Genomic DNA, 14,838 nt, shown 5'->3' on the forward strand with positions numbered 1-14,838 from the left:
CAATGTGTTACACAGGTTGCAAGCATAGCGTACTCCCCTTGTCAACAAATACGTCGCATTTAAACCCAATCGGGAATCTGTGGTACCACCTCATTGGTGCTGTTTCCGCCTCGGGTCCGCTAGAGAGAAACTTAGCGCAGCACTGGAGTCGGCATGGCTCTACATCCCTCTCGGTATTTTCTAGAAATTCATTCACTATTTTCCTGCGCGACTCGCAGTGATCCACGCTGCAGAAGGTGGTTACTCAATCTTTTGGCAGGTGGTCACTTTAATCTGACTGGACATTGTGCTATTATCAAAATTAATCTCTCTCACACAGTAACAATAAGACGTTTTCGCCACGAACTACGTGTATAAACACTATACAGAAAGAAAGAAACAAGACAACGTAGACTCTCATGAAGCACAGAATGTAGAGTCCTCCCCTGTTGCATTTCACCTTTAATCTCATGGGTCTGACGATAAGCCCATCATCAAGTGAATCATAATCCTTATCTATAAAAAGGCTTTCCAATGCTGATAGTTATACAGGCTGTCTTTATTGTCGTATCTCGTAAAAAGTATGGGCCTTTAGGAGTTAAGATTGATCAATGAATGAGTTGATAATGGTCTTGCCAGAATTCACTTTTTTGTGAATTAATGATTCATGAACGCTACATTCATTGTCAATCGAGATGATCACGATTGCCATTCCTTCTACGGAGCGAACATGTCAAATAAGTCTGACATGTATGCTGAAGTAAAGCATATAGGTTCATCATTGCGTGGTCACCCCGAATTTTAGCGTTTCTGTTGCGTTTACTTTGCTGAGACAGATGATCCAAAATCAGAAGTCTCAAATACTGCAATATCTAGTAAGAATACGGTTTGACTCTGGACGTGTGGCGAACGAATTGTTGATAGAGAGTTGTGGTAAAATCAGCTTACCTAGAGCGTTTATTTATTGCTTTTTTTTTTTTACAGCCTCTGGCAGGATGAATTAGAGAAGTATAAACGAGACAAATATGCACACCCATTACACAGTGTCCTTCCGAATTTATCATTTCGTTAAGCCTTCTAAGGGAACAATATCTTATCCACGAGAAACACCACCATATCGTTAACAACACCACTTAGTTCCATTTTGCCACTACACGTGATGACAAATAACGAACTCCACGCAATCGCCAAACTCAACCCTTTCTATCCTATTCACGCAGGGTATAGAGTGATAGATCACTAGTTTCAATACATAGCACCACCTCAAGCGTCGTTTGGCATGGGCAACAGTAACCTCTGTCTTATGCAGAGCTGTTCAGCCGTCGTATCCACCTTTTTTAACTCTTACGCACAGTCATTGCGCTACATGTTGTGCTGTTAGCACTGAGGAACTCATGGGCGATTCTTTCCTCTGGTTTCATGCCATTATTTACAAACATCCACCTCAACGGTCCCCGTAAATGAAGTCTGATGATGTAACTCTTCAGGCTTTCCCGGCGATCTAATGACATCTTGGGTTGTCGGGTGTTCTGCCGGATATCAGCGTCGTACTTACACGATATTTCGGTCACGTAGCTCGTAACCTTCATCAGGTGCGACCTGAGACTGCCCCTCGAGTGGACCTGGTCCAGTATTTATGCCTATGGCCTTCCCCCTCCACCAACGGCTGCAGGCGCTTCCTCTGTGGTCCGCGCCCATTCCCTGCGACCTGCTGGAGCGTTGCTGCTCCGTTTTCCGTCCGCTGCGGTTCTAGGTGTTCCCTCTGCGGTCCGCGCCCACCAACCCCGCTCCTGGGGGTTTCATCTACGTTCTGGGGTACCAAGCGTTCCCCCTGCGGTCCGCGCCCGCTCACCACGACCTGTTGGAGCGTTGCCGCTCCGTTTTTCGTCCACTGCGGCTCTGGATGTTCCCTCTGCGGTCCGCGCCCACCAGTCCCACTTCTGGGTGTTCCATCTTCGGTCTGGTGCTCCTGGCAGTCCGTCAGGGGCTCGTTTTCCATCTCCATGTCTCTGGTTATTCTGTTTGTGCAGTGTTGCAGCTGGCCCCGTTGCTCCTTTAACAATTCCAGAGCCGGATCCCAGGCTCTACTTAGCTGGTACCCTGTGTCACGGTTCATAAGATCGTCAGCCATTTTAATTTCTATCGATTCTCTTATAACACTGTCCCAGAATCTGGGTGTTTGTGCTAGAATCCTGGTATCCTCATACTTCATGGCATGATCTAGTTCTAGGCAGTGTTCAGCAATGGCTGACTTAGTCACCTGTCTTAATCTAGTGTGCCTCTGATGTTCTTTGCATCTGATCTCCACAGTTCTGGTCGTCTGGCCAATGTAGGAACTGCCACATTGACAAGGTATATTGTAAATCCCTGGTTTTCGTAACCCCAGGTCGTCTTTGACACTCCCCAGCAGTCCCCCAATCTTGTTGGATGGACAGAAAACACACTTGATATTGTGTTTACGGAGGATCCTACTGATTCTGGCAGAAATAGAGCCAGCATAGGGCAGATATGCCACCTTCTTTGTTTCATCTTGGTCTTCTTCAGGAACCTGTGGTATGGTGGCTGGTTGGAGTGCCCTCTCAATTTGTCTGTCTGTGTATCCATTCTTGGAGAAAACTGTTTTGAGACGTTCTATCTCTATAGGTAGATTCTCTTGGTCTGACAGGGCATGTGCTCTGTGGACCAAAGTCTTCAGAACCCCATTCTTCTGTGCAGGGTGGTGACAGCTGCTGGCCTGCAGATATAAATCAGTGTGTGTTGGTTTTCGGTACACACTGTGGCCAATTGATCCATCTGCTTTCCTCTGGACTAGTACATCCAGAAATGGCAGCTGGCCATTCTTCTCCAGTTCCATGGTGAACTTGATATTAGGGTGGCATGAGTTAAGGTGTTCAAGAAACTCATTGAGCCTGTCCATCCCATGTGGCCAGATCACGAAGGTGTCATCCACATACCTAAAGAAGCATGTGGGTTTAAATGTGGCTGTCTCCAATGCCCTCTCCTCAAAACTCTCCATAAACATGTTGGCAACGACAGGGGACAGTGGGCTGCCCATAGCTACACCTTCAGTTTGCTCATAATATTGGTTTCTGTACAGGAAATACGTGGATGTCAGTGTATGACTGAACAGGTCCAACAGAGCACCGTCAAATTTCTCTGCAATCAGTTCTAGTGAGTCCTTCAGTGGGACCCTGGTGAACAGCGATACCACATCAAAACTGACCATGATGTCCGAATTTGTGATGTGCAGTTGCTTGAGGCGTTGCAGGAAATCTTCTGAGTTGCGGATATGGTGAATACATTTGCCCACATATGGAGACAGGAGACCTTTCAAGTACTTGGCTGTTGTGTACGTAGGTGCCCCAATATTACTGACAACTGGACGTAGGGGCACGCCCTCCTTGTGTATTTTAGGCAGACCATACAGTCTAGGTGGTACTGGCGCTTTTTCCCGTAGTTGTCTGATGATCTTATCAGGCATCCCTGTTTCCTTCAAGAGAGCACTAGTCTTCTTGGCCACCTTGTCCGTGGGGTCACACTCCAGAATTCTGTATGCAGGGTCCTCCAGAAGTTGGCGTACTTTCTCATCTCAGCTACACTATGTCGGCGATTGCTGCGCAACAAGTTCACCACGTACGCGTACACCACCATTACTCTTCCAACCAAACATAGGGGTTACACTCGTGTGGTGCGAGACGTTCCCTCGGGGGGTCCACCGGGGGCCGAACCGCACAGTAACCCAGGGTTCGGTGTGGGGTGGCGGAGGGGTGAAGTGGACTGCGGTAGTCCTCGTGGGGCTGCGGACCGCTGCGACTGTGGCGGGGGCGGAACCTCTCCGTCGTTTCCAGGTCCCCGGTTAACATAACATAAGCTCTCCCGACCAACACAGCCCGCTGTTACCGCTTCTCTACTGACAACACCTCCCCCTCCCCCCACCCCACCCCCAACTCACTTTACACTTGCCGATTCGCCTCTCCTAACATCCATCGGTCAATTGCGAAAAGTAGTAGTGCATGAATATGTGTCCGAATACTTTTTCTCAGTGTATTTATAAATATTTTGCTCTTATTTGCCCATTTTGATTTCTCTGCGAAAAGCTGGTTTACAAGGGAATCAGTGGTATGAAGAGACTTACATCTCCTTAAAAAGCCACCGTAAGATTCGCACTCGTGTTAGAAATTGAATCAGGTCATAGACTTAGCAGATAAAGTCGCTCCTTGTTAAGCGAAACACCATGGCAAATCGCCACTTACAAAAACATCAATGAATTACATTTTGAAGTCCCCTCCTTTCCGTTAGTTTCGTTCAAAATGGTTCAAATGGCTCTGAGCACTATGGGACTCAACTGCTGTGGTTATCAGTCCCCTAGAACTTAGAACTACTTAAACCTAACTAACCTAAGGACATCACACACATCCATGCCCGAGGCAGGATTCGAACCTGCGACCGTAGCAGTCGCACGGTTCCGGACTGCGCGCCTAGAACCGCGAGACCACCGCGGTCGGCGTTAGTTTCGTAACTGATTATTTAATAACACGGATTTTTATTTACGGTGTACTCGTAACATCTAGAGTCACATTCTCTATGCAGACATATTTCCTTGTGTTCTTTACTTTTCAGTCATCTCTGGACCTTTCCTTCACAGTAATTTAGAGTCACGAAAACTACCTCTGTTCAGAAATACTGTGACAATTTGTTCACTGATCCTTCACGGATCGTGACTTTTAAGGAAAGCAATCTGGAATCTCTGGAAACTGGTGCTATCACGTCCTTGAAAACTGGATGGACATGATACGAAAAGACAGTTGTTTTTGACAGTAGATTACACTTCAGTTTACTTGCAGTAGTAACAACACAAAATTACTAGTTGACATAGATAATAGTTGCAAATTTTCTGATATTTTAAATCATGGTACAGATCTCTCTTTCGCTACAAGTTATTTAAATTCACGTCCGACACAGCGTTGTGTGGGAAACTGCGACCATCTCTCCCTCGTATGACTGCCGCTGGAGAACTAGAGTCGTCTTTTAATTGAGGCTGATGTTAGTTAATTGCCAGCGCTTAGGGGCTGCTTAAAGCGCTCCGCCTTCGGCACAGCTCCAACCCGCATTCAGACTGAGGAATCGGGTGGAGGCCGCTTAGCTACTGACGAGCCACGGAAATGGTAATTTAATTGCGGCGTTCCTCGTCTGATAGCTCCTGAGATGAAAAACTCATTCGTTTCAGTTGTGTTTACCGTCCCTCCTTCCTCCTTCTTCCTCATAAAAATTTAGATTTCTAAATGAGTCCTTTTAATTTGATATTAGAATTGCTGTCGGCAGGGAACATTTTCTCCTTTTATTTTTGCTGCGTCAGTTTTTGCAGATTCATAACCATGCACGTTATTTAAATAAATTTCATCTGATTTCGTAAGTCTATTCTACATGAAGACGGACACTCGCCTTGTACCTTAACTCCTGCATAGGACTACAATTTCTTTATTTATTTCAACCCTGTAGGGGAGTGAATTCCCGGTGAACGTCATCTGCCAGCATGTGTAGTGCAAATGGTTCAAATGGCTCTGAGCACTATGGGACTTAACATCTGAGGTCATCAGTCCCCTCGAACTTAGAACTACTTAAAACTAACTAACCTAAGGACATCACACACATCCGTGCCCTAGGCAGGATTCGAAACTGCGGCCGTAGCGGTTGCGCGGTTCCAGACTGAAGCGCCTAGAACCGCTCGGACACAACGGCCGCCGTGTGTAGTGCAAACAATAAAATTCGAAGACTGTGGTGTTATGGGGTTGTCGTGTTTTTCATGGAGGAGGGCTTGCAGCTCTTGTTGTTTTGCGTGACACTAGAACAGCACTGGCCTACATTGATGTTCTAAGCACCTACTTGCTTCCCACTGTTGATAAGCAATTTGGGGATGGCGATTGCAGCTTTCAACACGATCGATTGATTACCTGTTCATAATGCACGGCCTGTGTCGGAGTGATTACACGACAATAACATCCCTAATGGACTGGCCTGCAGAGATTCCTGATCTGAATCCGATGGAATAGCTATAAGATGTTTTGGAACGCCGACTTCGTGCCAGGCCTCACCGACCGACATCGGTACCTCTACTCAGTGCAGCACTCCGTGAAAAATGGGCTGCCATTTCCCAAGATCCATTTCCCAAGATATCTTCCAACACCAGATTGAACCTATGCCTGCAAGAATGGAAGCTGTCATCAAGGCTAAGGGTGGACCGACACCATATTGAATTCCAGGATTACCGATGGAGGGCGCCACAAACTTGTAAGTCATTATCAGCCAGGTGTTCGGATACTTTTGATAACATAGCGTAGTTAGCAGAAAATTTCAACGTATGTAAATTTGATGTTCTTCTCTCGACGAGGTTGATTGTTACTTGATTATACCCTTAAGTCAATGCGATTCTTTTCAATTAGATGGCACAAGAAAATGACTGATGTGATGTGGATGTTTCCACGCGAGAATTACGAAATATTTCAGTCAGTGAAAACAAGGAACAGGGGAGCACACGTTGCCTCTTCCAATTAGATTTCAGAATCATCAAACTAATTTAAGTGAGTCAAATGACTTAGAGATCGAAGTAGCTTCTCTTATTCCGTTGTGCGATTTTGTGTGATTTGTATTTGACTGAGGGACTCGGTTCGCTGTCGCACCCTGAAATCATAATTTATGTTTTCCTGAATTTTCCAATTCCTGAATGATCGGTTGGTTTCTTGTGGAAATGCAGAATCCATCTCTCACGTTTGAAGAAAATATTGTTGATACTGTAGTGCTGGAAATTCTGGAGGTCAGCTGTGAAATGTATTGTTATGGGTAGCAAAGGCTGCTATATTACCACATTACCGTTGTTTCGGTGTGACACGCTACTGCAGGTATATCCTGTCATTGTATCCCAACATCCCTTAGTAATGTAACGATGTCTTTTTTTTTAACTTTACATTCACATAGTTTTGACACTAAAGGATGCTGCGCTATATTAACAGGATGTCCTTGCGGCGGTATATCACATTGATAACTTTGGCGAACTGTCTCAAGATGAAGCTGAAGTAGGTTCTAGTAGTTGGAGAATAGCCTCTGTTCTCCATGATAAAAAAAGACAGCAGTGTTACACCCATTGATGACAAATCAATGCCGGCCGCGGTGGTCTCGCGGTTCTAGGCGCGCAGTCCGGAACCGTGCGACTGCTACGGTCGCAGGTTCGAATCCTGCCTCGGGCATGGATGTGTGTGATGTCCTTAGGTTAGGTTAGGTTTAAGTAGTTCTAAGTTCTAGGGGACTAATGACCACAGCAGTTGAGTCCCATAGTGCTCAGAGCCATTTGAACCATTTTTTTGACAAATCAATATTATTATTATTATTATTATTAGATTAAATGTTAATTATAAATGCGTTTTTTTTAATTTTTTAACATACATCTAATTCTTGTTACAGGAACAACATGGACACAGGAGATGGTCTGGCTGATTGCAAACGATTGCGACTTTAAAACTGCCAAGGAGAAGACTCTGAACGACCGAGTACCGTTTTTTGAGTGAGTACCTATGTAACAGAAGTCCTACAGACGCTCGCGCTCTCTGGGTTGTCTGTGGACTGAGACTCCGCTTGCGGTTAATGGCGTGAGGTGTGCTGGCGACGTGTTAGGGAGAAATGCTTAAGAGCACCGAGGATTGCCCGTAAATCAAAACTTGGTGAACCCGTTAGTGGGTCACTCATGCCGGTAACTGCACTCTGCGAAAGTTAGCACTAACTGCCTCCCTCCCATTTAGTGGGATGCCCGTAACGAAAGCTGCAGTAGTCATCTCCTCCTGTTTCGTATGCGCCGCGTTACGAAAGAGCGCGAGCTAAAAAATTCGGCTTGGTAGCGCATCGTGCTTCCCGTTGCAGATGTGAAATATTTATGGACCTTTCTCTACAGATGTCGTTTCGTATACACACAGTTGGCATGAAGAAGCAGAAGCACACTGACATACGTTTATGCTCACATTTGTTATGAAACAATCGGCACTTGCAACCGCGGCTCTTCGTTCATCTGAATTTTTCATACCGAAATTCACAGCGTTTTTTGTTTTTTGTTGTTTTTGTTCGTTTTTTTTACAAAAGTTGGTTGCAAAATATGGAAAAAAGTTTCGTTTAGGGGGCAAGACTGTGTTTCTGAAGTGCCACTCTCAACTAGACTAATACACAACTTTTTAACATCTAAGAGAAATTTGTGACGGTACGTGGAAAACGTGGAAAAGCCGATTTTTTGCTGTAAATTACAATCCGTTTGTTTTCCCTGTCATCATTTGGGATAATAAATTCATCTTCCCTTTCCCATGCGCATTAGTAATTGAAATGATTAAATAAAATTAGTCCTGATGTTATCAACCACTAAGACAGTTAATCACTAGTATTACACAGGTGCAAATTACTTGAAATAGCGACCCGCGACTACAATGCTTCACCTTTCATTAGTAAAATTTATTGTCTTCAAAATTTTCACACAAGCTCAAAGACTGTTAAAACCAACTGTTTCATTGAGTGGTTAAAAGTGACTCGAGCTCTCAATACAGCAGAAGATAAGCTCGGAACTTAAAATTTAATAAACTGAGAAACTGCTGCAAATCATTAACTACGTTCATTGCTAATCATTAAAGGAAAATAAACCGCAAACTAACTTGCACCTAATTAGAATCAAACCGACAAACGAGCCGATTTGTAGCAAAAATCATCGGAGTTCATCACAAGTAAAACTGGGACAAGATCCAAATTTCAGGAACAGAGTCCGAAATCTACTTCACACGATAATCACAAGTCCGCATGGTCACTTGAGAGTAAATAATCAGACACCTGACTGGGCCCTGAGTGTTCTAGGTCTAGCTACTGGACTAACTGTAAAGCTTTTCTCTTCCTAAAGCGTGTGCTGTTGGAATCACCGCTCAGCGCGATCAAGATGTTGCTTCAACGAGTTCGCTCAGAACACACCCCGAACGGGACAGATCCAGTGCCAACCAGATCGTATCGAATTTTCCCCACGTCATGATGGCCATCGCACTTATACAGCCTCGGTCCACCCACTCAGCGAAATTATCCTATACGTCAGTAAGGTTCGCAACTTCACCAGCCTCATTTAAATCATCTATACAGGGTTCTTACAACTGATTTTACTGCACCATTAGCTGTGAGCTGAAATTATAATATAGAACGATGTATTTTATTACGTTGTACATGTAACAAGTTCGCCCAATGATTGAAGTTGAATAATTGTAAACTTCATTGCGATGCTAGAAAACGATTATTTCATTTTTTGCCACTAAATATTATTACAAATATTACTTTGGCACAGTTTCGTTAGTTAATTAATGTGATTTTAATTGTACACAATCTAAACACATTCCTTTAAAGAATACACACGGCTGAAAGCCATATTAAAAGGGGTTGACGTAAATCCTTGGCGCAAAGCCTCACATAACACATCGAACAACTAACGGCTTAGGGCCTGGATTAGAATAGTTTCAGATGGAACCAATTTTAAGGAAACTACTCAGAATTTACATATCTTTAATATTTCATTAGTTATGGACGAAAAAATGCAAAATTATAAACAAACAAACAAATATACAATAAAAATTGTAGATCTTAACAACTAATTATTGTAAGCTTTGTGCTACGACCTCCGCCAATGGATTCTTCCCTGTTGTATTTGTTTTGCGGTAGGTTTTATATCAATTTTCAACTAAAGTCCAATTAAAATGTATCCAGTTGCTGAATTAATTAAGTCGTATATCGTGTGAATGTACCAGTCAAAGCACCTCACCCAACAATTGAATGTCTGATCTTCATTATACTCGTATATTAATTACCGAAGAAATTATTATACTTTTACTGATTGGCGGTTGCGGTAAGACTTTTCGATATTGTGTCTTTTTACGGACAATGATTACAAACAGGATCTGCACGCTGGCAGAATCGTGGTGCTCCCCTCTTTGATATAACGTATCGTTATCAGTTTTATGATTAACTGTTTGCTTTGTATGAGCGCGAACGCTCAGAATAGTCAGCTGCCTTAGTGGGTTCAGCGGCTGAGCTGACGTCACAGCCGTATTATTTCAACTTTGATGGATACGCATGGCGCAGCCATCGGACCGTTGAAATGTGGACAACACGAGTTAGGGCACGGACCAAATCCAGAGCTCCAGCCGACTCACACACAAGCCCAGCCGCAACCACGGCCAGCCTCTACAAATGGTTCAAATGGCTCTCAGCACTATGGGACTCAACATATTAGGTCATAAGTCCCCTAGAACTTAGAACTACTTAAACCTAACTAACCTAAGGACATCACACACACCCATGCCCGAGACAGGATTCGAATCTGCGACCGTAGCAGTCGCGCGGTTCCGGACTGCGCGCCTAGAACCGCGAGACCACCGCGGCCGGCCCAGCCCCTACGTCATGGAGCGCATGCCATTCAAACGCCGCTCGCAACCAAACCCCTGTTTCAAACATAAACACAGTCTTTGGCCTCATAAATTTGAATATGAGTTGGCCTAAGTTTTACTTACACTATAGGTAACCTCTTTTCTGATGAAAGTTCTTTCTTCCAAACAGATTTTTTTGTGTTTCAAAACCAAAAGTTGCGCTGGTCAAAAATTAGGAACATCTTAGAGGAACATCACAGAGGCTGATGAATAAGGCTCTTCATTATCCTCCTGCAAGACCATATTTTTGGACACTTTCCTGCAACTCGATAAAAAAGCCATCCAGCAATAACGTATAACAGAAATGTGACGCTATTTTACATTTTGCTCAATAATTAATCATACTGATAACAGACAAGTCTGAAAAACTAGTCGTAACGAGTTTTTTCCATATTCGTTAAAACAGTGTTCTGATTGCAGTGTGGCGTCTAGAACGTAATGATGGATTTACAGTCTACAGTCACAAGATGATGCTGAAAGTGAAATAATGCTTTGGCATTTCCAATCACTGTTCGACCTATCACACCTTCAGTGTTCTTTGGCGTGAAGTCAAGGAATGGGGCTCCTATCGTCCATTTATCTCCCATGTATAAGGAACTTCATTACGTACCCACTCATATGGGATTCCTATCACCTTGACAGTATCACCAATTGCATTTCGACGGTCTTCTACCACATTATCATGAATGTTGTCATCCAATCCTCGACGCTCCTTTGAGACGAGTCAAACCTTAAGTGTTCTTACGATCACGTTCAATCACGTATGTGTATCTAAATGGTGAACTGGATCTATTGTATATCTCACAGCGCAGCCATAACCAAATGTAGCTTATTTCTTATAATACCGGAAAAACTGTTCAGGGGTCGTGACACCCATGATAGCCTTTGGGGTAGCATTAACAAGTCTCGAATTTCTCGGCACTTTCAATCAGACTTGGCAAATATATGACATCTAAAGGAAGGAAAGTTCAGAGGAGGTAACACGCTCTGCGTGCCTCCAGGTGACATCTAACGGAAACCTTTAGGTGTTTGCGAATATTTTTAGTTATTTGTGGAGCTGTTTAGACAGTTGTATAATGAAATAAACGCGCAAGAAACTCTTTTTACAATGCCTTTATGCTCTAAGAAATTTCGTGTCGTAATTATACAAGTAAACGACCTTCTGTTTTGCTACAGGGACCCTTGACTCAGTCTGTGTCTGGACCACAGACACCTGTTTGAAGATTAAAGGCTTATGTGGGTGTGTGATACTCGTCCATGTCTACCGAAAAATGTAAAATAGGTCACTTAACGCAGAGACCTAGTAACAAAATCACGATTAATGTATGGAAATTTTGAGAAGAGCCCAATATTTTCTGCTGATTTGGCTCCACAGCGGTCATAAACTTAAAGAAACAGCATCACGTAACACCGAAAGTTGCCGTTGAAATTGTTCTTCAACCGGATTTTGTCAAAGACATTTCCGGGCACAGCTTGGGTAAACAGGAAAATTTAACTCTAATGCAATGGCATAAGAAATGCAGAAAATGAGGGAACCTGACTGGTCGCTGCATTGATAATTCACTCCTCTTTTGACGTCATTGTATTCTAATGCAACTTTCGCTGATAATCCCAGCTGGTCTGAAAAATGATCTTCGGCGGAAACCGGTCGCTTATTAATGACTACATTTATCAAAAGTTTATGACATTCTATCATGTATTTTCCAAAGCTGAACCAAAGCGGTGCAAGAATCACGCTTTCCGATAGATATACCACTCCACAGGTTCGTCCGATGTCATTGGTAACAATAAATTTCCATGAATCGATATAGGAACACTAGATGGGAGCTAATTATTATGAACGTATGAGCATACTCGTCCAAGATCCGATTTCAGAACCATTTAATTTCCATTAATAAAGCTAACTAAGAGTAGTTTGGAGGTAGTTAGCACTCTTTATGTTAATTTTATTTAATAACTTATTTAATAACTTCCCGTCCATCGTTAACAAACACCAACACGGGGCGGAGTCAGTTTCATAAATGTCTCACTGTAATGTTCCCAGACTGACTCCGAGACGTGCTGCTGTTTGGCACAAATAGCAGTGGAATACATGAACTGCTGTTACTTTCTTTGTGTTATTACGGAAACAGCATTCTTCCCCTGCTGTTGTTTCTGCTGCGGTCTACTCATTTCTCAAGTTTTCACAAGATATTCATCAATGGTACTGGTAAAATACTTAATATCGTTTGTTAAGAATTTTATATCTACTTGCTGGCTTCGAAATCCCAGCGGAGGAAAAGCAGCAACTGTAGGACACAGAGAGCCTTCTGAGTGGTCTGAGTGGTCAAACAAATATATAAAGGGAATTTCGAAAGGGCTGGACGTTGCTTACGGTGGTCTGCTAGCCACATCGACACCAAAGGACGCCGCATTATCAAGTTACGGTCTTTGAGCGTTGGTGAACGTTCCGCCTACACGAATGTGCCTCTGCTGTCTCATGTGATTAAGGTCCCAAAGGCCGTCCCGCACGTGCAAGTCGTGGGTAGTAGACTCTGAAATGTACGTCTGCACGGGCTGACCAGCGTCCACCTCTAAATGTAACGTCGGTGCAAAGGGTATGGCAGCTTTGAGCAGAATGTTGGGGCGCTGCTACAGACGGCGGGCTACTCACTGACTTATGACGTGCTACGGAATGTCTGTACTAAGTACTCATCTACTCAGAATACCCCTGCATCATCAAATGGTATTCTAATCGAGTAGCTGTTGTGATGGCTTGTATAAATCGGTTATTTTGAAAAGAAGTTATAAGACGAACATTAACGAAAGTAAAACGAGGGTAGTGGAATGTAGTCGAATGAAATCAGGTGATGCTGAAGGGATTAGGTTATCAAACCGACCACTGAAAGTAATATATGAGTTTTACTTTTTGGGCATCAAGATAAAGGACGATGGCTCAGGTAGAGAAGATATTCAGACTGACAACAGCACGAAAAGCATTTCTGAGAAAGAAATATTTGTTAACATCTATCTTAAATTGAACTTGTAGGAAGTCTTTGCTGAATGTATTATAGTAGGAATATTTTGGGCGGTGTGAATCACGGCAGTCGACAATAAATCCTGAATGACCGAGGCGAAAAAGCCAAAAATTCTAGATGAAGGATGGAAAGAGATTTAATAATTAATGATGAATGATGACTGGATATTTAAAAATCTAAGATGGTGAATACTGGTAAATTTGAAGAACGCTAGATGGCACTGGCGAGAAATACATTTCACCCCCTAGCAGCGCCTAAAGAAGGTAAAATGGCGCTGGCTGTGACAGTGTTTTATATTTTGCGTACGAGTATGTATAGGCCGTTCCAGAAAGTATCCAAATATACTACAGTATTGCCACAAGCTTCTCTGGTAGCCACATTCAAAAGTATTCGGTTATTTAACAATTTCGTAACTACAAACACACACACACACACACACACACACACAACCTAGCCGTCTTGTGGGTGTTGAGAATTCCTGGAATGCTCTGAGTTTTTCTTTACATTTCTTTTTTGCATCGTGTTCAAAAGTACTTTTCCTAAAACATTATGTAACGCAGTATTTGCGAAAGTGAAAAATTCTATTTCTGTACCATAGATTCAGTAAGCCACAATGGAGTATCAAATTAATTTTTTTCCACATCTAACTTGTTCTACGATGCTAATCACAGGGCAGGAAGGCAGGCGTGGGAAAGACTGACCTTACTTACTGAGCAGTTGTCTCAGAAACGGGCGGTTCGGGCAATAAGAGGTGGAAGTTCACGAACCTCTTGTCAACCCCTGTTCACTAGTCTGGGTATTTTGACACTGGCCTCTCAATATGTATATTCCTTATTGTCATTTCTTGTTAACAATATAAGCTTATTCCCTAGAATAAGCAGCTTTCACTCAGTTAATACTCGGCAAAAATCAAATCTGCATTTGGAACGGACTTCCTTAACTCTTGTGCAGAAAGGTGTGCAGTATACTGCTGCATCCATTTTCAGTAAGCCACCACTCGAATTCAAACATCTTAGCAGTAATCTACGCACTTTCAAATTGAAACCGAAGAGTTTCCTCATGGGTCACTCCTATTCTGTCGAGGAGTTCTTTGAAAACTGAAGCTGATTCTTATTGTGTTGTCGATTGCGTCTACTTAAACTTATGGACTGATTTTTTTCGGGTTCATAAACATTTTATTTTTATCTGTTATTACTTTTATGTTGTAATTTCATGTAATGACACGTTCCATGTCCTTGGAGATTTGCTCCTCAGTTGGGAATCTGACGTGTAAATAAATAAACATGCAATGTCTTGTTGACATGCAATACATTTGACTGTCGGCTCACTGTAACGTTGCACGCAAGTCGCATTCAAAC

At 43.1% G+C, this 14,838-nt stretch overlaps 1 protein-coding gene across 1 annotated transcript in view; it reads left to right on the forward strand.

Moving 5' to 3' along the window:
• The window catches only part of LOC126251513 (luciferin sulfotransferase-like), a 320,306-nt gene that overhangs the window by 207,706 nt on the left and 97,762 nt on the right, over positions 1-14,838 (forward strand). Inside the window, exon 3 of the mRNA XM_049951991.1 lies at positions 7,435-7,534. Coding sequence (XP_049807948.1) covers positions 7,435-7,534 — 100 coding nt within the window. The remainder of the gene's footprint in view (positions 1-7,434; positions 7,535-14,838) is intronic.

This window comes from Schistocerca nitens, chromosome 4 (genome assembly GCF_023898315.1).
Source record: "Schistocerca nitens isolate TAMUIC-IGC-003100 chromosome 4, iqSchNite1.1, whole genome shotgun sequence".
Taxonomy (NCBI): domain Eukaryota; kingdom Metazoa; phylum Arthropoda; class Insecta; order Orthoptera; family Acrididae; genus Schistocerca; species Schistocerca nitens.